Source organism: Sprattus sprattus (assembly GCF_963457725.1).
Source record: "Sprattus sprattus genome assembly, chromosome: 12".
Classification (NCBI taxonomy): Eukaryota; Metazoa; Chordata; class Actinopteri; order Clupeiformes; family Clupeidae; genus Sprattus; species Sprattus sprattus.
This window is the reverse complement of record NC_137910.1, coordinates 7,655,032-7,680,581: the sequence shown is the minus strand read 5'-3', so window position 1 is coordinate 7,680,581 and position 25,550 is coordinate 7,655,032. Positions and strand designations below refer to the sequence as shown.

The 25,550-nt window shown below is 42.8% G+C and overlaps 2 protein-coding genes across 4 annotated transcripts in view; one reads left to right on the top strand and one right to left on the bottom strand.

The window, feature by feature from the left end:
- Positions 1-25,550, bottom strand: part of mpc1 (mitochondrial pyruvate carrier 1) — a gene marked incomplete at its 3' end in the record, with an annotated part of 90,856 nt that overhangs the window by 46,361 nt on the left and 18,945 nt on the right. The window lies entirely within an intron of this gene.
- Positions 208-25,550, top strand: myom2b (myomesin 2b). Of its 3 annotated transcripts, none has more exons than XM_080849234.1 (36): positions 208-316; positions 1,569-1,674; positions 2,829-2,883; positions 3,294-3,448; positions 4,096-4,182; positions 6,006-6,094; positions 6,449-6,499; positions 6,766-6,930; positions 7,463-7,624; positions 7,814-7,955; positions 8,359-8,558; positions 8,687-8,740; positions 9,605-9,732; positions 9,959-10,142; positions 10,314-10,488; positions 11,603-11,724; positions 12,906-13,093; positions 13,196-13,322; positions 13,601-13,779; positions 13,938-14,052; positions 14,781-14,943; positions 15,077-15,183; positions 15,437-15,481; positions 15,839-15,975; positions 16,169-16,313; positions 16,437-16,499; positions 16,690-16,757; positions 17,065-17,178; positions 17,997-18,084; positions 18,220-18,258; positions 20,220-20,325; positions 21,622-21,785; positions 23,092-23,128; positions 23,318-23,340; positions 23,531-23,586; positions 24,624-25,550. In XM_080849234.1, the coding sequence occupies exons 2-36, from the start codon at positions 1,589-1,591 to the stop codon at positions 25,050-25,052; spliced, it is 4,248 nt and encodes a 1,415-aa protein (XP_080705360.1). In that variant the 5' UTR covers positions 208-316; positions 1,569-1,588; the 3' UTR covers positions 25,053-25,550. The 3 variants fall into 3 exon arrangements, with proteins under 3 accessions (XP_080705360.1, XP_080705359.1, XP_080705361.1); XM_080849233.1 differs by having other exon boundaries at positions 3,276-3,448; XM_080849235.1 differs by lacking the exon at positions 1,569-1,674 and having other exon boundaries at positions 211-316.

The following is a 25,550-nucleotide window of genomic DNA, read 5'->3' as shown; positions in this document are numbered from 1 at the left end:
CACAGCAACAGTTACCCCGAGGCAACGATCTCATTTTACATTAAACTTGATAAACACATTTAAAGAGAAAAATGATATAGCCTAATATCAGTAATTGATGCCCCGTGATCATGCCTGAATGTTACCACTTCAGGAACAAAATGAGGGTGAAAGTTGGTGTTAATGCTAGGCCTATATATAGTCTTGTGCCTATCCTTAAATGGGATGCGACAGCGACAGCATTCCCAGTGGGTAATATTTTGTTTTCATCAGCGAGTGACTCCCAAGCGGGTTGAGGCTGTTCCACCTCTGCTTTGCTGTCTTGTTATCTCCCAGGGTAAGTTAGTCTGGCCTGTTATTGGGCTTTATTTTTTTTTTTACGTCCTTTTTGGTGCTTTCAGTTTTGGGTGTGGACAAATAGTTTGCATTGCAGGCATGTAAGCTATTATGTCATGGTAGATTGATAGCTTATTCAGCTAGCCTACTATTAAAATACCTTAAAGTAGATTAACTTTATTTGTAATTATTTATAGGATAATATGTGAATATGATAAGCTATGGCAGCAGAGCGAAAGGCTGGAGTGTAACAAAGATTGACTGTGCTAGGTCTTTATTTTAATGGGTAAAAAAAAATTGGATTTAATTAATTTGATTTTACTGAAAAGAATCAGTAGGCATCCTACTCCAATTAGATTGAGTCATTTTGTGAATGTGGGTGTAAAGACAGTAAGACTTCATACTGTTTGGTAGCCTACTAAGTGAAGCTGGTGTATTTTATGAGTTCAAGTGCCTGAGCACGTAGCCTACTGGCAAATTATTCCTATGCATGGCATTTGTATTTTCCCCACATAAATGAAGGGACAGAGGTTGACTGTGATTGTGTTTATTATGGTGGAATGCTTTTCAGAGATTGTTCCTTAAGAAATGCAATTTGGTTTTGACTATTTCTTGAGGACATTGTGCATGTGTAGGTTCTTGTTGTGTGCATTGTTTTCACATTAAATTACAGTAATTGCCAAAATACTGAATCTAATATATAATAAAAAGTTGTATAACAGATCAATTCTTCCAATGTTGTAAGCTGTTACAGCTATTTATTTTCACCAACCTGAAATGGAACACCCAACCTCATAACGGTCACAGAAATTAAATGATGGAGTTGTTTTTGGAGCTTATCAATGGCACTTTGTACAGCATATGAGCCGAGAAAGACCTGTATAGATCGTACAGTAGCCATTCTGGACCCCCACCCCACTTCCCTCTCTCACACACCATCACCAACTGGTCCCCTACCAACCCCCACCCTCTAATTTTAAACCAAGACTGAATCTACTTTCCCTCTGGCTAGCAAATATAATCTACAGCCATTTCTTGTAGCGCTCCATTAATTCAGACCCTCTAGCCCTTAAGGCTTTTGGAAATTGAAGCCTATGAACACAGGGTCCTAAATGCATCACTGGCTTACAACAGCAGGACAAAAACTACCACAAGCATTGCCAAGTTTTCCATTATTTCAGAAAAGTGGAAAATCACATTTCAATTTAGAATGCAGAGATGGTGCATATTTGTATTCCTCATTTGATTCTTAGGTCCCTTGAAGTTGTCAAATATGGCTGCAAAAGTTGCTGCCCACAAGCACTTGAGTCATGACTACAGCAGTAGTCAGTCTAAATATGTTGTCGAAGAGTACTCAAGGTAAGAAAATGGCTGTGAAGTCTTTGAGACCTCACTAAACAACCTGTCTTTGACAGTTTGTTTTAGCCAATTCATATATGGCTTTTATCTCGTGTCATTGCATCGAAGAGTGCAAAGAGTAGCATAATACCGACGCATTGGTCCTCAATGCTATGCTTTTTACTAAATGCGTTGCATAGCTTAACATATGGTGACCAAATGGGTTTTAGAGCCGCATACTCTAACCCTCAATGTCTAAGGTACCTCAATCATAATCTCCGCCATATCAAAAGCTTAAACAACTTAATAATCTTGCCTTTTCAATAACACATTTTTCTGTGTGAACTACTCTGTGCCGGTCACACACAAGAAACTCTTACTGGATTAATTCATATGCCCTTAACATCCATACCTTGTAGGCCTACTTACATAACAGGTCAATGCTTCTTTGCATAGTTCCAAAACATGACATTTTTGTTAATCATAATACTAATGCCATAACCTAGTGAACATCGAAATGCTGTAGTATCATTTAAATAATATTTGCATGCTCATAGCAATCGGTGGCTTTGTGCCGCTTGGGAGCAGCGGATGTTGTTTCATAAGACAAAGCCACCTCTGCGGACCGTAGGTGAGAGTTGGTAGTGCTTCATAGCATGCCTACATTGCTGTATTGTGTTTGAAGATCAGCACAAATAAATGCATGCACTGGTCACCTAGTGTCAAGGTTATACTAATAACAATAATAATAATAATAATAACTTAGATTTATATAGCGCCTTTCAAGTAACCCAAGGTCGCTTGATACTCACTGTTGTATCCGTGAAGAATAACACTACTGCTGACTGCCTGACCGAATGTTTTCAGAAGAGTGATTTTGAATTGCAAAGATTAGCAAATATGGATGTTTGAAATCCCACATTTGAATGTATTGGCCTTCATTGATTTCTGCATCACTAGGTTGATGGTGTTGCTTTAATCTCATTACGTTTAGTTGGATTTGATAGTGGCTCCATTTGATTGCAAACGTGAAGTAAATTTGTGTACGGAATGTTTCCTGAGTGAAATTTATTACCATTTTTGTAGACTTGTGGAGTTCTTTTTTATGTTATTGTTATGCCTTTTACACTCTTGTATACATAATTTAACCCATACTTGTATATCTGTGATTATAGCTCTGACGATTTGGTGGCGTACAGGCATCAGTTCACAAAGAAAATACAGGAAGTGGTAAAGGCCTTATCTGTCTTTTGTGCTGTGCTGTGCATGTTGGTTCGTATATGGCTGTGTGTGGAGGAGGATTGCAAGATTATACAAATGTATAGTCATTTTAAATACACTTCTTGTCAGCCTGAACATGTTTTGCACTTTGGTACATTTTTGGAAACATCATAATGTTTGAGAGAAAAATGGAAATACAAATTTGGTAATAAAATCCTGGGTTTCTCCAATATTTCAGTGATTTATGACAACAACAATTTTCATATTTGTCCAAAGATAGAGCAGAAGCTGTGTATATTTCTTACTATCATGTTTAGATCTCTCCTCTAAAAGTGTACTTATCTCATTAGGGCTGCCTTTGATAAAGAATATTATTGTTGCTGTTTCTGTCTACATAACAGCTCTCTGTTTTCCAAAAGCTGCACAAGAAGATGCCAGAGACGCATATACGTGAGGGGTCCATGATCAGGGGCCCCAAGTTCCTGGTTAGGTTGAGATCCCACACGGTGTTCGAGAACACACCAATAAAACTGTTCTGCACCGTGCATGGATACCCAACCCCCGCTATCAAATGGTGAGTGTTTGGTATACATTAAATTGTCTTGTCAGGAAGCACTTTAAAGCAATGCTTTGCATCAGTGTACTCTGTGCAACACTGAACAAGATGTGAGTTGCTCTTTTTACAAACCAATCATGGGAAGAAGAACGTTTTGTAACTTCTGTCCTACTTATTAAGTTAGCATCACAGAAACACATTGATGCCCTGTCAACAAAGCTCAGGTCACTGGGGTGAACTGTTGTCACTGTGGCATTGTAAGTGTCCATACGGACAATGCAAAAAGAAGCTCATGATGGTATAGCATTCTTTGAAGGAACCCATATTAATGAAAAACCATTAACTCACTCAGAAAACTCCTTGTTGAAGATTCAACTGACTGGGACCCATATCATTTTATTTTGCTGTCTGGTTATATTGCATGTCTGGTTTGGATCACTTGTTTGAGAATGAATTGGAACCTTGTTAAGCAGGCTTGTATTACAAGCCTCCAAAGGCCAAATCTCTGAGATAGAACGTGAGATCAGATTTCATTTCACTTTCTCAAATGTAGTCTTGGAAAATTGGAGCTACAACAGGGAGAAGTAAACTGTGAGAAGCACGTAGATCGAACAAATAAACTGAAACTAATGTACACTGTGTACTGTTCATTTTCCTTTTGACAGGTTTAAAGACAATATCCTTCTTGACATCTCATCAGGAAAATACGAGGTGGTGAACAATGCTGGAATTCAGACCCTGCAGATCACCAAGTAATGTATTTTGTGTAATCCCCTTTGAGTCTGCATTAACCTACTCAACATTATTATAGGTCAGTGCAAGAATGACATGTACATGTACATTGTGTTATGTACTTGTACAGTGGACTGTAAATTGCCCCATCTGTGAATATATTATGACAAAAACAAATCTATCCCAGTTTTCGCATTTACCAGTTTTCCAAAAGGACAAAAAGTGCCCAGAACCTATTTGTACAATTATGACTGCAGCTACAGCCCCACTTTGATCGGACCATGTGGATCAGGACTTTGTAAGTCAGAGTGACACAATTTCCTCTGTGAATTACTGTGTCATATCCTTTGCGGTACACCCCGACCAGTGCTAGGCTTACCGATAACACGTGTGGGTCCACAAAAGGTAGCTGTGTGAATGGCATCACGCCGTAAGCTTTTCCAATTTTGTCCAAGGCGAACCGGAGGACCGCCCTTCGTCTTAAGGTTCTGTCAGCTGTTCATTCCAAAGCGCTGAGCTCTGTGTCATTTGACACGGCAGCTCCTTAAAGTGGAGCTATATCTCTCTGCTGACACCATGTCAGTAATGACGGCACCGGGCCCAGCCTACGAGTCAGCTCTGCACACTGAGTCTGCCTTTTCCTGTCAGAGAATGAAAGGTATCAGGCAAAAAAGGCTGCCAACTGAGTGTTTATTTCCTAAAGTTTTCCAAAGCCCTTTCACTTTCTGTGAAAGCTGTCGCAGTATGCATCGCGGCAGTCTGGACGGAATGTAGGAAGTTTTAAAATAGTACAGTGGTCTTGAAGGTCACATTTCAGCCATTCTCATTTGCCTCCCTCCTTACAGACTTGGGATGGTTGCCATTCACATCTTAGAGGTTCCCATGTTCAACATGTTTTGAATGTATAAGCAACGTCCTGGAGCTCATGTCATTATCCCTCAGACTGGAAACATTTGCTCGTTGCTAACCTGTGGTGTGATTTAATGAGCTCTGCAAAGGTTAGACAAGAGGCCACTCATCGATCCATATATCCTCGCTGTAATGATATTGTTTTGAAGGAGCAGTTTCAAACTCAAATAAAAAAGTCACAAAACAAACTTTAAATGGATCAGTAATAGCACAAATATCACTGAAACAGCCTCCTGCCAAGCAGTGTAACCATATGTTATCATACATATTACTTAACTATCACACAGTTTCGTATGTAGGGGATAATATAATATTATTATTTATATATATATATTTATATAGTATAGTCCACCAGACTTATTTGAACAATAGATCCCAACAGTATGAACAGAGCCCCGATGTGCAGCGGAACTTGCTGCAGTATTATGGGTAAAGCTTAAGATTAATCCCCCATCAACTAACTTTGCTATGCTAATTATGTGCCTTTGTCTACATAACATTTCTGCTAGAATAGTAGGTTAAAGCATGATGTACACAAAAGGTCTTTGGCCCTACACATTTGATGAGTCAGCAAGTTACAGAGGAAATTTCGTCGACCAAAACAAAGGCTGCTTGAACTTTCATAGACGTCATTGTTTTGCTAAAGTACAAAAAAAAACAACTTCCACGGGCCATATTACTAAAATTATACTTTGCACGAAAGGTCTGTGGTCCAATGCCTTCCATGAGTTGGCAGGTTGCGGTATGCCTTTGTCCAGGAAAGCGAAGGCTGCTTGAACTTTGGTAGGCATCAGTGTCAGTTCTAAAAGTTTATGAAAGTTCAAGCAGCCTTTGCTAACGTGAAAGCAAATTCACATTTGAATGTGTTCTGTCAACAAAATAAGGTCTTCCACCCATGGCGCCCCATATTAAAATGCATTTTTTTTTCTCTCAGATGTGGAACTAATGACACTGCCATGTATACTGCTGTTGCCACCAACTCTCATGGTCAGGCCTCCACTCAGGCCTCCATTATTGTAAAGAGTAAGTCCAGCACTGAAAACTTTTGATGACATTTGAAGCACAGTCTAACGAGGTGGATTATCACTCTCAAAAGTTCCCACAACAATAACACTGAATCACCTCTTTAAAAAGTAATACATTTGGAAAGCTCCCTAATGACGTGCCATTTGCAATCAGCGCATTATATACTTAATATGGCATAAATAATGGTCATAATGTTTTATGGTTAGATGATAACTTCATCAGCAAAATGCAAATAATGGATTTGTTGTAGAGTAGTGTAAATAGTGTGCGGTACAATAGTGTGGTGGAAAAGGACTAAATAAATGCTGTGTCCTCTGGCTTGTTTTTATGGTAACTCTTTGCTTTCTAAAGAAAACAGGGAAGAGGAGCCATCTTGTCCTTATACCTGGATGCCCATGGAGTGTAAGTTGCGCACATATCTTGAATCTTGAGTTTGGCATTCAGTGTGTGCACAGCTTTCCTCAACATAGGTTGGGTATTTTAATTTTAATTTTTTCTTGTCACACACAAGGATGTCCCTCAAATTCTCACTAATGAACAAAACACATTTGCATGGAACATACAACACATTGAATTTAATAATATTAAATGTCCATACCATGTCATATTTTGTATTCAGGAGGAAAATGTGATATGAAAGTAAAGAAAAGTATTTCCCCTTTTGACAGTTGCAATTTTGCCTGAGATCAAGTACACAAAGATAAGCATTACCTTCTTGGAGACTTTCAAAGGGACTTTTGCAAAAGAGGGTGACAGCATCACCTTGTCTTGTAAAATGACTGTCAGTCCCAATCTTGCCAACCTGCAACCTGAAGTACTGTGGTACCAAGATGGTAAGGACATATTTTAATTACAGCTTTGGTTTTAATGTGTGTGTCCACAGTGAGTATAAAACTGACAGTTACACAGCCAAAGAAGGGCCACTGAGTCACAATGTAACACAGTGAAACACAGTGAAACACAATATTTTATGAAATACTGCACATTTTGCTTACATGCTTTACATCGTGGAAGTGATTTTTGGCATTGCCTACATTCTGAGCTTACTAGCCACTTGTTGTTTTTAAGAACTAACATGATCTGTAGGGAATTCAGACAAATGGTTATGATCATGGTTAAGCCTTGAAGCTTAGCTCTATTCAGTGTAAAATGCAACAATACACTGTTAGTGATGCTACAAGTACCACCTATTCTATCTGTTCTGTTCTGAAGACAGAAAAAAATTATAGTCAGAAAGAGAAACAGACTGCACCCTCCAAATCATTTTCTAATCGGGAGTAACACCTTGTTTTCAGAAAAAAAAGAAAGAAAAAAACTCTTCAGCTCTATCTAAAGTCTCAAAATGTGATTTCTCTCCCTCCCCAGAGCACCTATTGAAAGGATCAAAGTGGGCGAAAATGGAGTTCGGCGGAGGTGTTGCTAAGCTCACCCTTCCCGAGCTCTACAAGGATGATGAGGGCCTGTACACCCTCCGCATGGTGACAAAGGGGGGCGAAGCCACACACAGCGCCTACCTCTATGTGGAAGGTAATCTGTCAGAGAGTAATGGATTCTCTAGGTGGCCCCGCTGTCGTCATTTTTAGAATTCTATTACCCGCTAGCCATTACAGGGAAAAAAATTCAGAATCGCTCACCATGGGTTGGGTTGCTGTGGAGCTCAGTCGCTTTCAGCTCGAGGCATCCTCTTCTCTTTTTTTCCCCCCCTTCTTCTTTCAGACGGTCCCCCCCCAGTCCCTCAGTCACCTGGTGCCCCTATGGACATCAGGATCCACGATGCCAACAGAGATTATGTTATTGTGTCATGGAAGCCTCCGAACACCACCACTGAAGGCCCCATCATCGGATACTTTGTAGACCGGTGATTCTACTGACAGGCCCTCTTTCAGTGTGATATGAAAAGTGACTGGAGACTGTAGATATTTCTCCTCAGGTCTAGGGAGAGTTTAACATTTTCCCTAACAGGATACCAAAACAAAAACAGCTAGCAGACAAACTCTGATTAATGTAACAACACACAGCCTACTGACAGCGATAACTGATAAACAAGGCTATGCATCATCATCATCATCATCATCGTCAACCATGGAGAGGTTACATAATAGACAAACTATGTGACAAATGTAGTTTAGTTCACCTTCCCCAACACTTAAAATCTCTCTTCAGTGCATCGCTGGGAAAATAATTTAATCATTTGGGTTGCTTGGGCAGCCCTCTGGCAGATGGTGTCTTGTTTATACTGACCTGTCTGCTTCCTCTGGCAGATGTGAGGTTGGCACCGAGAACTGGACACAGTGTAATGACTCTCCCATCAAGATCTGTAAATACCCAGTGTCTGGCCTGTTCGAGGGACACTCGTATTACTTCCGGGTCAGGGCCATCAACTCTCACGGCGTCAGCAGGCCCTGCAGAATGTCTGACCCCATCGCTGCCCTGGACCCAACCGAATTTGACAGACTTCACGGTAATACAGGAGAATTACCTTTCTTTTGCATACAGTACATTTGCATACAATTTACTCTATGCAACAGTTCATTGTTTACAGCAACTAATAGTATTTATAACTTGTGTTTTTGTGTTTTTTCCCCTCAGTCACAAAGTTGGGCGGCAAACTTGATGTAGTGACTTACAACGATGACCTTGAAGGTAGTATACTGTTCACAAACTAGTGAATCGTGTTTCTATATGTGTGTGCTCATTAGTGTTTTATTAGTACAGGTACTCGACATTAGATATATTTTACAATTTGAGCCTCGGCGACAGTCACTTTTCCATATTTTTCTGTTGATGTTTTCCTATTCAATAATTAGCAATAATTATGCAGTCTATAATTGGAACTCATCTGAGAGGTGCTAATTAGATTTTGATGAGAATTCCATCAGGAAGGAAACATACAACCATCTGTGGTATCTCTTTTTCCAGAGGTGTAACATTTCACCCTAATTTCAGTTTGGTTTGTGCCTCAGTGTTGAAGCCATATTTGCTTTTCTATTCAGCTCTGTTTCAAAGGAAAATGTTTTCAATTCAAAATATATTTTTTTTATTTCATGTTTGACACAGAAGACTTGATTTATCAACATTGTGTGTTCGCATGGCACATTAATTAATTTTCTTCAGTTCATTTCCATGCCTCTTGGCAAAGACCATAGCACCAGCTCGTTCACTGGTATTTTGACAGGAACACTATACAGTATTTGTCTAATCTGGGAAATGGTTCATGCAATATCTATATTTAAACATGTACTCTCACCATATGCACTATGGTGAAAAACCTGGTACACCCTCCTTTTTTACCCAAATTGAAATGAACACATCAACCTGCCTCAAAGCTTTCGGCCTGTGCCCACAAAATAGACACCGCAGTGCATGCAGTAACCATCGGATGCCATTAGTGTAACTTGGAAGTGCAGAACCTGTGACATTGCCGCTGACATTTCCTAGAGGTAATGCATGGCTGGGTGCTCATTTTGGACGAGGACAGTAATTCGGTTTGATGTGCTCCATCTCTAGCTAAGGGAAAAGCACCCGGGGTAGCCACCAACATCCATCCCTCCGAGACCGACCGAACATATGTGGTGCTCAGCTGGAGCCCACCTGCCTATCATGACCGTGCGCCCATGTGGTACTACATCGAGAAGGTTTGTCTTCGCTTCATCCCGGGGGTGTAGGGCACCGTATTGCATCTTGGCTAATTTCACAGTATGTGCATAACAATGACATGATCTTTGTCAAGGGAACAGTTACAGTCACGGCTATCATCAAGAGGCTTGTTTGTTACTGTAGGTCTTTGTTACTCTATGTCAATCCATATTCATTTCAATGTGATTTGATTTTGGGGTTTATTTTTAACCTTCTTTTCTTCAGAGTATGGCTGGAAGCGGTGCTTGGCAGAGGGTGAACACTCAAGTGCCAGTGAGATCCCCCCGCTATGCCGTGTTTGACTTGGCTGAGGGCAAGGAGTACCAGTTCCGAGTGCTCTCCGCAAACATGTACGGCACCAGCGAGGCCTCCGAACCCTCCAAGCCCATCCAGACCCAGGAGCTCAAGGGTAAGAGGACACGGGCTGAATTAATTACAGCCAAAAATCCTCCCTGACCTCATTTAAAAAAAAAAAAAGGGTGGGCCGCCACGGCCCAGGATGTCATTGGCTTTGTAGTTAATTAAAAACAATGAGCCCATTTTCTCTCTGTCTCTAATACACGGTGGTTTGATCCAATAGGTGTGCCTTCCGCTCCGGGTCAGGTGGTCGCCACCAGGGAAACTGACACCTCAGTGGTCATTCAGTGGGCCCCGCCCAGGGAGCCCAATAATCTCATTGGTTATTACATCGACTCCTGCGTCAAGGGAACCAAGGCCTGGGGATCAGCCAATCATAAGCCATACAAGAAAACCAAGTATGTCCGTTTTTTCTTATATATTTGTTTGTGTTATCTATTTTGATTTGTGTGCTTTCATTAACCTCAATCATAATGTCATGATGTTAGAATGTGTCCTTCTCAGTCCCGCTGGACATAATCATTTTATAAAATACTTTAGTGATGAAAATCCCGACCTGACTCTACTGATTACCTTCCAGTAGACTTTCATGCCTTACACACACACACACACACACACACACACACACACACACACACACACACACACACACACACACACACACTTTATTTACTTTATTTGATTCCACATAACATGTCAAGTTTCATCAGGAATCACATTTTCTGAATACCCAACAAATTTAAGCAGTTCGATAGTCCATTATGGGGTTTACGGTACAGTTCAAGAGTGAAAGAAACAGTGTCTATTCGGAGTTATCTCCCTCTGGAACGAAATACTGTTTTCTGATTGGCTAATGGGGTGTACAATAAGTTCGTATAGATGGACACCTTGGACGTAGTCCCAGTAGAAAAGTTAAATCGCGTTCCATATCAATGCTCTTGAATGGTTACCATTGACAACCAACGTAACGTTTTTTTTTCTTCAAAAAACGCACTACTTTCTCTAACAGGAGCACTAAGCTTCAAATCAAGAATTCATCAGGTTATTATGCATATTAAGTTTCCTAAAGATAAAGGAAATTCTAAATAATAATAATAATAAAAATAAAAAACTTTTTGGATGTTGTAAACGGGAGATAAGCGGGATAACGGCCTCCGAGCTGTCCAGTTCTACAAAGATAATGGACTTCACGGCGCAACACCACTCCGCTGCGCGTCGTGGCGTTCTTTGCCCCGCAGCGTCCATTATCTTTGTAGGACTGGAATGCTCGTCGGCCGTTATCCCTTACGTGAAATGCTTCCTATAATTGCTGATATTGAGCAAATCTTTGTCAACGGTTTGGCCTTTTTATGTGATGAAAAGTCTGCATACCGCCAGCCTGTGTACATAACCTAAGCTGCCAAAACACACACACACAGTATGCCACACGTGAGCTTTTCTCCCATGGATAAAAAAGGACCTCATAACCTCCCTCTCATCGTGGATGCTTGCTCCCCCCCTCTGTTTGTTTAGGTTTGTGGTTAACGGCCTGACTACCGGTGAGACGTATGTGTTCCGTGTTCAAGCCATCAATGAGCTGGGTCTTAGTGATGAATCCCAGGAGTCAGCCCCCATCTCTGTGCGCGCTGCTCTCAGTGAGTATCGTGTGTGTGTGTGTGTGTGTGTGTGTGTTGGGGGAGGGGGGCTATATTAGAGACAATGTTTAGAAATGCGGGCTGTCGAATTATGTTTGATTTGCTGAGAGGCGAGACAGATGCCAACGTGGAAATTGAAAATAATCGGCTGCCATTTCCACCACCGCAATACTCAGCCACACACATACACATGTACACTCATAGACATACGCATGCGCACACACACACACACACGCACAGAGATACTCACACTCAAGCACATATTATACACACTTGCCCTTACACTCAAGCACATATTCTACACGCATGCACACTTCTTGCAGACACATGTATGCCTAAACACATGACCTCACACACACAACTTGAGCATAGGTATATGTATTATTGTTTTTAGTAGGGCCATCTCCAAACATGTATCAACAAAAATATTAGAAAACTCTACATTTGTGACCTGTAATAATCTGACTCCCCAACTCATAAATTACCATGGATAATTTCCCCCGTCAGTCTAACATTTCACACTGCCATGATAAGAACAGCAACAACTCCTCACAGGCCTACGCCGCCCCCTTTTCTTTGTGCTAAAATGAATAATTTACTATACATGACGAAGATTAAAGACTCGTCACTCATGAGTCAAGCTGTCTCATAGATTAGATTGGCCATTACTTGGCAAACCACGCATTTTTCAAGCTTCGATGCTGAGTGTTTAAACAACTGTTCAAACAGCCATGGATATAAATTAAAAGCAAACACTGGGAGCTAGATCAGTATTAATATGCAGTGCAAGAAGAATGAAACTCCCATCAATTTGGTCAGGTGCTTTAAGCGCAAACAAGTCTATTGAAAGTTTAAATAGGGATGATCACAAATTGGAGATCAACCCGACAAAATCTTTATCTGTCAGCTGTCTGGAAGGTTGCAAAATCGATTTGTAAACTATAGTATGGATGTTTTCCTCTTCTAAACAAAACTGGTAACAGGCTCCCATGTAATGAGGGAGATAAACCTCTCGGATTGTCATAAATGGGATCCTGATGTAAAGCAGAATGGAAAAATCATTGTCAAAAATTCTGTCTTGACAAGAAGAAGAGGCTTGTCAAGAGCAAAGCTGTCTGACCTTTCCCTGGACGTACAGTATATTGTAATGACAACGTTTAATCTTTCGCTTTCCATCGCAGAAGCACCATCCGCTCCTTACGACATCTCTCTGCTGAGCTGTGATGGAACCTCCATGGTTCTGAATTGGAAGCGTCCTTTGAAGTCTGGTGGCTCAAAAGTTAGTGAGTACTACATTGACAAGAGCAACATGGCCAAGAACGTATGGAAGGAAGTGAACATCCCCCCTATCAAAGAGAGAATTTACAAGGTAGGCCTGGACATAACGTCTGACACCACCTTATATTCTTATTGCAGCATCTTGTACCACATGAATAAATCCCTCTTAAATGCACTGGTGCTCCTTTTATAGGTTGAGAATCTGTCTGAGGGCGCGTCTTACCAATTCAAAATTTACGGTTTGAGTCTTGCTGGACTTGGCCAGGCCTCCAAACCCAGTGCCACCTTCGAGTGTAAGGCCTGGAAGACGCCCGAACCAGGTAAGGCAAATTTCAAAATACCTTCAGCTGCTAACATTCCCAAGCTACTTGGTTGTTTTTCTGTCGTCACGATTGCACTCAAGCCCTCTGCATAATGAAATATTGTGTTGACCGGCAAGCTTGCCCATGAGCCATGACATGCATTCATAATCAGCTACCTAACGAGCACCTTAAGGAACAGTGATACGGCAAAGTCTCTTAGCTATGTGTTGTTTGCTAAATGAATGTGACGTCCTGTTTTTCCTTGGGTCTTAGTGCAGTGTTGTTTTGAATGACAGGCCCTGCTTACGACCTGACCTTCTGTGAGATCAGGGACACCTCTGTGGTTGTGGAGTGGAAGGCTCCGGTGTACACCGGTGCCAGTGCCGTCGCTGGCTACGTTGTGGAGTTTGCCAAGGTCGGCTCCAGCACATGGAATGCTGCCAACACCAAAGCCGTCAATCACCGCTACGTCAAGGTAACGTCCTCCAGATGATCCGTGCAAAAGCCTCCAAATGCAATAGAAGACGACAATAGCAGACACCGGCCTCATTATCTTCCTTTACTACTGGCTCCGTGTGTGTGTTTCCTGCTGTCTGGTCCACACTGTGCTTACCTGTGACTTCTTCTGCTCAGGTGACCGGCTTAGAGGCTGGCGAGGCCTACGTGTTCAGGGTGCGTGCAGAGAATGCTGAGGGCCTTGGCGCACCGTCAGGCCCCTCCGACCCAGTGATTGCCAAGGCACTGCCAGGTAAGCCTGGGTGCCAGCGGGGATGCTCATTTCAAGCCCAGGCAGATATTAAAGAACATGAAAGCACAAGAGAGGGATGAGAGAAAGAATCCCTCCTGACACAGAAACACCGCTCTGTGTTTCAGAGAAATATATAGAGGAGTGTGTGGGTATATATATATTTATATATATATACTGAGGAAACTATATATACTCATTCAGCTCATGAGTTTCCTCAGTATATATATAATGAGTTTCCTCAGTATGAAAATAGGATAATCTCTGTGTGGAGGGCTTGGCTGCGGTGGAGGGGTAAGAGACACCAGCAGCGAATGATTTGAACAGTCCCAGGGAGGAGTCGTCTGTGGCGGAGTCGATAAGGAACATTTGGGTGTGGGAAAAGGGAAAAAAGCCTCTGACTCATCAGAAGGTGTCAAATGTTTTTTTTTTTGGAGCTGTGATGTCCCTGACACTTTTGGCCAGCAGGGTGCAGTGTAGAGTTGCGTGGTGAGGCTCTTGTCAGAGTGTATGGGAATTAAACAATACCAGGCAGGAGCAGGCCAGGAGTTTGTGCTGTTGCTGTGTGCCAGAACTGAAAGAAAGAGATCTGAGCCTGAGAAGAAAAAAGAAAATCGACCACATGCAAATGCTCTATGCACAAACGTGCTCCATCTCTCAGCTTTTTTCCCTTTCAGTTGTTTAGCTTAGTCGTCAATCAACCTCTTACACGTCTCCTTCTCATTTCAAAGGCGCGCACGAGATTAAGTGTGCTGTGGACGAGAACACAGGCGACATTTCTTTGTCATTCGAGAGCTGCCAGATGACTGAGAAGACTCAGTTTATGTGGAAGAAGTCCTACAAGGAGATCACTGACTTCTCCAAGGGAACAGTTGTGAAGACACAAGGCAGCACGTAAGCAAAGCCCGCCGCCTGTGACTATGCATGTGTCCTGTGTGAATCTTAAGAAGCACTTACACTCATGTTTTGATATCGTGTCAAATTTACCTGAGCAACAACCCCCCCCCCCCCCCCCCTCGTTCTCTAGCTCAACACTGCTTTTCAAGAACCCAGACAAAGAGGATGTTGGAACATTCTCAGTCGTTGCTACCCATACAGATGGCGCCTCAGCCAGCTACAAAATATCTACCGAAGGTGGGTAAATATATTATGACTAGATTGTTATTTATTAAAACTATTATACTTTGTGTGGGCTGATGCAGTCTCATGGAAACACACTCACAGACACACAAAAGCGCACACATACACACACACACACACACACACACACACACACACATAAGATGCTTTACTAGATGGCAACGGCAAATGACTATAATCATAAAATGATTACACACAGTAAAATGTTTATTTTATTATCGTGTATTAATGCCATGCTCCATTGCAGAGATGCAGAAAATGCTGGCCCTGAGCTACGACATCCGCAACCCAAGTAAGCACCCTCCATATTGATGTCCAATACCAGTGCATGTGCATGAAACTAATCTGTAAAGGTTAGTTTACTCAAAACCCAAAATATAATTTAAATATGATTTATATATATATATATATATATAAAGCGCTCAGGGGGCCATTATAGCCAGTCATCTGAACAGAAAGAGAAGGTAGATGTTGCGATGTAACAGCTCAAATATTCTGGCATCTTCCGCACAAACTACCTCGCTGCTCCTGTCAGTTGATCCCTTGGGCTCGCTAAATATTTATTTAGACACGACTTCTCAATTGGAATTTCAGTGAGCTGTGGTGATGTGCCGCCGCAGTTACCTTGCTCTCTCTTTCCCCTCGTTAGTTATTCCTATGAAGGTAGAAATGGCATACAAGATCCTAGAGAGGGGTCGCGTGCGCTTCTCAGTCCAGGCTGAGAGCATCTCCGCCGCCGTGACCTACAAGTGGATTGCCAACAACAAGGAGCTTGCCAACTGTGAGGTAAAAATAAGAAAAGGCATTTCTTTCGCAAGGCGATGGGGCCATTCATTTCTGCTGTCAACGTTGGAAATACAGTGCGTCTTTCTGCCTTGCCCAGCTTTTTATTTATTTATTTGGTTTAGAAAAGAAGAATACAAAATGTAATCAAATTGAAATACTGGGTGGTAACTGTTACTGCTCACTGCACTCTCAGCAAACCAAGATGAGCCATGATGCCTCTACCGGCATCATTGAGATGGTTTTGGACCACTTCACGGAGGAGAGCGAGGGCACCTTCACTGTTGTAATCCAGGACGGAAAGGCCAAAGCACAGTCATCCCTGGTGCTTATCGGAGATGGTGAGATGTCCGTCTGTTTCAGGGTTACCCAGTGCTAATCTGGGATGTTAACATGGGGTATATCACCCTGTGGAGTGTCACTCTGACTGATGGTGTTACTCTTGTTTTTTTTGATGATTCCAGCCTTTCAGGCAGCCTTGGCTGAGGCTGACTATCAGAGAAGGGAGTACATCAGAGTCAAGGAAGGTATGATGGAAATTCAACCCATTTGTGAGAAAATACGGTGCAGTAATAGTTACATAATCTTTGTAATTTATGCTTATTTATAAAGAAAAACTGCAACCTCAGTAAGTTAATTTCCCAGCTTTCCTTTGCGCTCACGGTGTTAGTTGGCTCAAGAACAAAGGCCTGGAATGTGATCTGTAATTCTCCCCAGGTCCACATTTTGCCGAGTTCTTCTCTGTTCATGTTGGCGACGACTGCTCCGTCTCCCTCGTTTGCAAGGCAAGTCAAGCACTCGCCGCCGCCACACAAGCCCCCACCCCACCCGTTAGATTTGCCAAAAGACTGAGTGAAAATAATGGCCTCAGTTATCACTGATGCCTATCTAAATGACTAATGCTCTCTGCACAATTCATCTTCGTCACAGGGATCATCATTGTTCTCCCCGCACAGAGAGCCGTCACGGCAACAGTGTGACAGATGGCGTTTCCAAACGACGCTGCCGTTGCCACGTCGCTCGGGCGCGTTTGTCTCTGGTTCACGGCTCCTCCTCATCCTCCTCTCCCTCTGTGTGTGTCCCCTTGTGCAGGTGGCTAATCTGGTGAAGGAGTCTGCCTTCACCTGGTTTAAGGACGGCGCCGAAGTCGTCCCCGACGTGCCAGCGGACCTAACATCTGGAGTGTGCAAGCTCCCCCTTGCCCTGGTAAGTGTTCCTCCTCTCTCTCTCTCGAGGTCCTCTGAGCCGTGAAGAGCCCACTTGTGGGTTGGGGAGGGGGGAGGGAGTGAACGTTGTTGGGTGGTGTAGTGCTGTAACTGGCACATAGCACACACAACCAGGTTGTCAGTTTCCCTTTGCAGTTCGGAAACAAACAGCAACAGTCAGTGCCCATGAGATTGAGTGCGACGCTTGCGCTTTCACTATTTCTGCCTAGTTTTCATGGTCATTCAGCTGTATTTTTTCGTGTGTGTGTGTGTACATTTGTATACCCCAAACACATGCATATATTTGCTGGATGGCATCTGGGACAAAAATGTCGAGACAGTTGAAAAGCAAATAATTTGTGAAAGCAACAGGTGGAACTGAAGGCTATTCAGTTGAGCTGATTTTTTTTTATTTCACTGTATTTGTCATCCTGGACAATAAGCTGTCGTTATTTGCGATCACGGTGCTATAAGCAATCTCAGGCTCTCTTATGCAGTCAACTGAAAGCATTCAATTCAGTGGGTTGCATCATTTGTTCAGCCAGTGGAATTTTCATAATGCACCTATATTTGATGTACCGTATCTAGTGCCTAAAATTCCAAAACATTTGGTCAAATCACTCAGATTTGCTCACAGGACCATTTCGTGATGTAGCAAATCAGTCTTGAGCGACGCCGCTTTAGAGATGGTGCCCAACTACTACCTTGCACTGTTTCACCACATTTATCACTGATTTTGGAACGTGTGTGTGTGTGTGTGTGTGTGTGTGTGTGTGTGTGTGTGTGTGTGTGTGTGTGTGTGTTTTAATATGACTGTAGTTCTCCAAGAAATCTGTTGGTGTTTACAAGGCCACTATCAGTGACGACAGAGGCAAAGATGAGTCCCACATTAATGTCTCCGGTGAAGGTAAGTCTGTATGGCCTTTGATTCAACTAGGCATCTCTTTTTCTATGGACATCGTTCAGTGGTGTGCCATATGAATTCACTTTGATGTCTCCTTAACTGGCCATATCTGTGTTTTGTAAAACTTTTTTATTGCAGTTTTTGATAAGATCATCAATGACCTGACTCGTCTGGCTGGTAAGTGCTACGTTTGCTATTGTGTTTTTGTACGTCTCTCATGTGTTCTCATTCTACATGCGGTGCGTCACATTGCAATATGACACATTTCTCCTTTAAAAAGGATTTTATATGACACTATTATTGATACTCAGCTTGTGTGGATTGACGAGTTTGTTTTCATGGTAGCTGTTAGAAAGTGTATCGACTTTCGCAACTCACGGCAGGGAATAACAATGATAAAATTGCAGGTTTAGCAGTATGACGCACATATACTTGTGGCCATATTTCAAGTGGAACCCAGAGGTGTAAAGCCTGACAATCCTCAAATCCTCCAGTGTCCGCCCCCTAACAATCCAATACATGATTCTGGCCACATATGAAGAGTGAAACCCTTAGGTTTTCTTTATGTCGGTATGTGTGTGCAAATCTGAGTCATATATCAACACATTCTAAAGTACAGTGGCATGCAAAGGTTTGGGCAACCCTGGTCAAAATATATGTTACTTTGAATAGTTAAGTGAATAGAAGATGAACTCATCACCAAAAGTAATAAAGATGAAACACACGTTTTAACATTTTAAGCAAGATTAGTGTATTATTTTTGTCTTAAACTATTTTGAAGTGGAAAAAAATGCAAACATTCGGGCACCCCAAGAGATATGAGCTCTCTGATAACTTTTACTAAGGTCTCAGACCTTAATTAGCTTGTTAGGGCTATAGCATGTTTTCAAAGCTTTATAAATAATCTGATTCTGACTGAACTTGTCTCAACAATCAGCCAAAGGGTCCTCTAGGCTGCTGCCTTGCACTCTAAAATTGATGCCCTCATGGCAGGAGAAGGTAATAAGAAGATAGCAAAGCATTTTCAGGTAGCCGTTTTTCACAGTTCATAATGTAATTAAAAAATGGCAGTTAACAGGAACGGTGCAGGTAAAGCTGAGGTTTTAAAGACCAGAAAACGTTCTTGTTATATTGCTAGAGGGCAAATCAAAATCCCTTTCTGACTGCAAAAGACCTTCAGGATGATTCAGCAGACTCTGGAGTGGTGGTGCACTGTTCTAGTGTGCAGCAACACCTGCACAAATATCTCCTTCATGGAAGAGTCATCAGAAGAAAACCTTTTCTGCATCCTCACTTCAGAATTCAGCGTCAGAGTTTTGCCAAAGGAGCATCTAAACAAGCCTGATGCATGTTTGAAGTACTGTGGATTTATAAAGTTAAAAATCAGCAAAGTTAAATGTTTGGAGGTGCAGAATTAAAAGTAAAAAAAAGTAATCTTGCTTAAAATATTATAGAAATGTGTCATCTGTAGCTTTTGGAAATCAGGTCATCTTTTACTTACTTAGTCATTCACAGTAACAGCAATTTTGAACAGATTTGAACCCTGTGCCCAAACATTTACATGCCACTGTAACATGAAATACTACACAAACGGAGGCAGGGATATTATTTAAGGCTGCACAATATGATATGTGAAGCTAAAGCTATACTAGTGTCCTCTGTCATATTATGCAAATGTAGTGATGTAATCCTCACGAATATGCACAATATGCAGAAACCTAGGAGATAGCATTAGGCTTTTGCTTGGCTCTCTCGCTGCTCTGTACAGATTTCCTGGAGAGCCTTTTCTTTACCACAAATTGGTCAGATGAAGCTGAGCAGCTCATTAAAAAAATATTCCATTCTTAAGGGAACAACACAGGTCACCTTTATGAACCATTGAGTGAGTAACTAATTTGTCCCTGTCACCACGACGAGGTTTCTCATCTACAACAGGCCATCCCAGGAGCTGCAACCTATTCGTGAAAGCAATCACCAGTTAGTCTCATTACGAAGCTCCCTTTCTCCACCGCCCCCCCCCCAACCCCCCACACACCCACCCCCTCTGTTGATACATCATTACACTGAGAGACTAATTGTCAGCCCAGATGAGCTTGAAAGGGTGACTCTCCCCGTTCCCCCCCCCCCTGTCTCCCCAGGATCTGCTGCGGCCGAGCTCAAACTCCACAGCACCACGGAGGGAATCATGCTTCAATGCCACATGAAGTATTTCACAGAGGAGATGAAGGTCCAGTGGCTGCAGAAGTACGAGTCTCTTTTTTGTGTGTCACCTATATTTGTCTAGGATATTCCACTGAGAAAAGCATCAGGTTTTAAATTCAGATTTATATTTATTTATTTATTTTTTCTTCATTTTGTACCTGAATTTATCCATGAAATCTGAGAAAAGCTTTCCTTTGCCAGGGAGACCCGGCCAAAATGTCGTCATCAAATATCAGAAATATATAGGGATATACATTGTTTTTTTTCTGTGCTCTGAAGAGTGTGTCAGTGAGATATGGAAATCCAGAGGAATAACAAAGCTAGATGGCGGTTGGTTTGCGTCCCTAAAGGCACAACTTCCACCGTGCCTTTAAACATGACTTCTGAGTCGATCTAAAACCGTGGGCCTTTTGTGCAAGGCATGAAAGACATGATGAAAAAAACAATAGTGGTGACAGGAGATTGCGTATGTGTGGAGGTGTGCTTCTGTTTTCCCCCTTCATGTTCTGCTGTCAATACAATGCAGATTTATCTGATTTTCAGTTACCTAATGCTATGCCTGAAGGCGGATCTTGAACCCAGCAGAATACCGACATGAAGGATAAACATTTCGCCCTGGGTCTCGGGGTAGAGCCGTTCTTTATATCCCCGCGTGAAGTGGGAGCCAGTTTTGTCAACACATGCGTGGGTCTTCAATCTCATTTTGAAGTGGCTGCTTCAAGTCTTCCCTCTCCGTATAAGCATTCAGAGGGAGCTTGTTGTCAGTACCACAAGGGCACCAATGTATACTTGGCTTGAATAAATATATTGCTGCAATAGTTACAAATTATAACCAGAGGAGTTGTATACTGCTCAAACTATCTTACTCCTAACACACAACTTTTCACATTATATCATCTTTAATGAATATGGATGAATAATCTGAAGTTTACTAAGACTAAAGACTGAGCAAAGACGAATGTTTGATGCCATGGTAACACTTCTAAAATTCAGTAGAAAAGCATGCGTTTTAGATGGACGGCACTGGAACGAAGATGATTGCTTCCGACTTGGGGTCGTCAAAGAATAGCTACATTATAACACTTTACTTACATTTTTATGTATCAATTCAATTTTCATCTGTTAACTGGTGATTATGCACTTTTTCTATTCACTGTAGTGAGAGTTTATTTTCAGCTGTCACAAGTGATGGGGAAGACATTGGTGACTGAAAAAAAGTGGTGGGGTCCCCAGCGTCAATTACTCCTGTGTGTGTGTGTGTCTGTGTGTGTTTGTGTGTGTGTATGCGTTTCTGCTAAGTTTTAAAGCTGTTCCTATATTCCAATGTAATGTTTTTAGGGACACCAAACTCGCCGCTTCAGAGAGACTGAGAATCGGTGGCACCCCAAACATGGCTACTATTGAGATTGTGGAGCCTGTCGACAAGGACAAGGGCGTTTATACCTTTACCATTGCGGACGTTGAGAAGACCTACACTCGCACCATTGACTTCTCTGGACTACGTGAGTTCTGTATTCATACACATACATGCATACATACAGATAATTATTACATTGTATGGATAGCATGTGCAAATATGCTATCCTGAATTCTGACAATGAAACATAGCATAGTGTGGGAATATGTGTGGTTTATACAGCAGTTAGTGTGGGTGGTGGTTTGAGAATCCCCCCCATAAATGTTTAATGAATAGTAATCCCAGAAGGAGTATGATCCATGAAAAGGGTTTGTTTTGCTCGTCCAGTCTTCTATGAGACAGTTTACTGTTTGCCTTATCGTGTGACGGACACTTTTTAATAGAAGCAGACTCAACAGGAGACCAGATTATTTCTTCTTTACTGTGCTGTTCTCCTGAAAATATCCTTAGTCATAGACATAATAGAAAAAAAGAACAGTAATGCACGGCACAACATAATATAGATAAATCTCCAAAAAGGAGTGTTTATTAAAAAGTGATAGTGTACCAGTCCCAGGTTTAGGCTTATTGAATTCCACACAATCCAGCAGTGTTTTGTGGACACACCCATGAGCCAATGAGAACCTCCCTGAGACTAGATCAACGGTGACATGGCCAAGCACTGGCGTCACTGTAGCCTCCAGCCCAGCCTGGCCCGGGGTTCTGTACGGAGCTCTAGCTCCTATCTATCTGTAAGTGAAAGGAAAAGGCCATCACTAAAGCTGCACACACACACACACACACAAACACACACACACACACACACACACACACACACACACACACACACACACACACACACACACACACACACACACACACACACACACACACACACACACACACATTCACACACACACACACACACACATTCACACACACACACACACACACACACCATGGAAGAAGCATTTTTAGGCAAATCCGGGGATGGACTAGCAATGGGGGGGGGGGGGGGGGGGGGGTTTAGGGGTGGTGGTGGAGGCGGGCGGCAGCTAGGGCATATCAAAGGTGCCACCCCAGCTCAGGCTGGAGTCAGTCAACAGACTGTTTGATGACAAACATAATCAAGGGCTGGCCTCTGACAGGTCATGCGATTGGTGGGATGGCTGACAGTAATGAGGAAGTGCTATTCCAGGCAACGGCAGAAAAACAATGCCATTAAAATAATGAGAAATGCTTTTTTATTTTATTTTTTTTCCACCCCTTGTTACTTCCAGGAGAACTGGCTCAGAGTATCGAAGCAGAAAACAAATTTTATTCCTTTCCATCAACACTTCACTTTAATCTGTGTTTCTCTCCCCCCCCCCCCCCCCCCCCCTCTCTCTCCCCCTCTTTCTCTCTCTCTGCAGTCTATGATAACGCCTATGCAGAATTCCAGAAACTCAAGTAAGAGCAGCATTTCTTCCTCTGTTGTGTGAACTGTGTACGGCTCAGTGCTCGGTCCTTTGATGAGGCTCCTCACTGAGTTTTTTTTTTTGCAATGCAGAGCATGTGCACAGCCAGTCAGACTGTGGGTAAAATATTACTCTGTGCTAATGACTCCACTAACAATTCCATTCTTCTCTCGCTTTCCAGAGCCGAGGACTATGCGGAAAAGAGTGAGTAGAAAAAAGGCTTACGGCAGTAGCAGGTGGCTTTATTAGCGGTAGCTTCCTGCAGACTTGGTTAAGCTAAAAATAGATAGATAAATAAATGAATCAATCTGGAAACAAATGGGCCTAAAATAAAGGGTGGGTCTCTGTCTGTTTGTGTGTGTGTGTGTGTGTGTGTCTGTGTTTGTAATTTCAGACCGCGGTAAGGTGATTGGTGGTCTCCCAGACGTGGTCACCATCATGGAGAAGAAGGTGAGATGTAATGATTTATCGCGAAAGGGACACGTGGCTTTAGCCAGTTGGTCCACAACACAATTATTTGTGGTTGCTGGGGCCAGGCTGGGCTTGTCTGGGGTGGGGTTGGGTGGGTTGGTGGGGGGGGGCGGCACCAAGGTGAATAATTCAAAGACAAGGAAAAACACCCTGGGTTCAAGGTGAGGGGAAACAGGCCGGCTCTGCGATGATTTATCAGTGAGCCAAGGTCGGCTTTATCATGCCGTCGTCATCCCCCACAATCGCACAAGTCACTCATCACACTGCTGTTTGTGTGTGTGTCTGTGTTTGTGTGTGTATGTGTGTGTGTGTGTGTGTGTGTGTGTGCGTGTGTGTGTGTGTGTGTGCGTGTGTGTGTGTGTGTGTGTTTGTGTGTGTGTGTGTGTGTGTGTGTGTGTGTGTGTGTGTGTGTGGAGGGAGGGGAGGGGGGTGGGGGGGGGGGGGTTCTCAGCAGCTGGACACTCTTTGTCAGACTGTTATGGGAAACCTGTCAGGCAAATGTCTAAGCGGGCATTTGTGATTATGTGTCAGAACAGCATTTTTTAAATTAAAGCCACATTAGCGGGTCAATATTTCTTATTCAGTTTTAATCTCAGCAACTTGCTGATTTAGGAACACAGTGGCGTATAGGACTCACATGGCCAAGAGCCTTGAGATATTACATTTTTAGTATTACCCTTGTGGATTTATGCAGCGTTTCGGAAGCAACGAGTGGAGTTAAATTTATGCACTCTGAAAAGAGAAAATGAAACAATAATATTTCATTCTAATTAAGGATCAGCTTTAGTGCTGTGTTGCACGGTTGGAAGAGTGAGTAAGCAAGATTAGAATTCTAGCGATGTACAAGCATACAGTATATCAGAACCATTCTGACCCACAGTTCCACACTTTTCCACACCTCCACTCTTTCATGTTCCACTTTCGCGACATTTCTTGTTAATCTGAAATAGGGAAGTGAATTGAGCGGCTAGGGGAGGGTTACATTCTCATATTTCTTTCGCTCTTGCTGTTTCCAGACCCTCAGTTTGACCTGCTTAGTGTGCGGCGACCCCAAGGCGCAGGTCAGCTGGTCTAAGAACGACCAGGAAGTGGAGCCCGACGACCAATACAGCATCTCCCTCGAGTCCGGCAAGTTCGCCAGCCTCACCATAAAGGGCGTGTCCATGGAGGACTCTGGCAAGTACACCATGACCGTGAAGAACAAGTACGGCGGCGAGACCGTGGACGTCATCGTGAGCGTCTACAAGCACGGAGACAAGATTCCTGACATCAAGCCAACTTCCATGGCCAGGAGGATTCTGCCCCCCATTCAGCCCATCGTGCTCCCCTCCGCCAAGCCTGCCGCCCCCACCCCCACCCCTCCCCCACACTCCGCCAAGTCCCCTACCCCACCCATCTCCCCCAAGTCCCCTACCCCTGGTCGCGGCACCCCAAGGAGGAAGTAAACACAGAATACACACAGAATAGAAATAATTAAAACTATGTAGAAAATAAGAAGAAATACTGATGCATAGAAGTGATACATTTGTAGTGTGAGTCATTGTATAATGAGCGGGTAGGAGGGGGCGAGAGGGGGCGTGTTATATTTAGTGCGCTTGCTACCACACTGAACAGAGCAACAGTTTGTCATCTGGCGTCCTCGAAAAAAGAGCTGAGCAGGGCTCTGATGAATTTGGTTCCCACTTCTCTCGGAGGTGCCCCGGTGAAAAATGACCAGCTTTGATGTTCGGTTTATTAAATCTCTGTTTTTAAAAAGCTGCACTTTCAATTAGCCGGTAGAATTCTGAAGCATTTACTCTCACCACGGATGGATAAGCCTGGACCCCCACTTAGCCCCTAGTGGCAAGCACTTCCATCGCCGTCGCCACTCCAGATAAATCTCGTTACACCCTCGCTGCCCCTCGTGTTTCCTGCTTTTGTGTTAATAAAAGAAGTAGAAATCA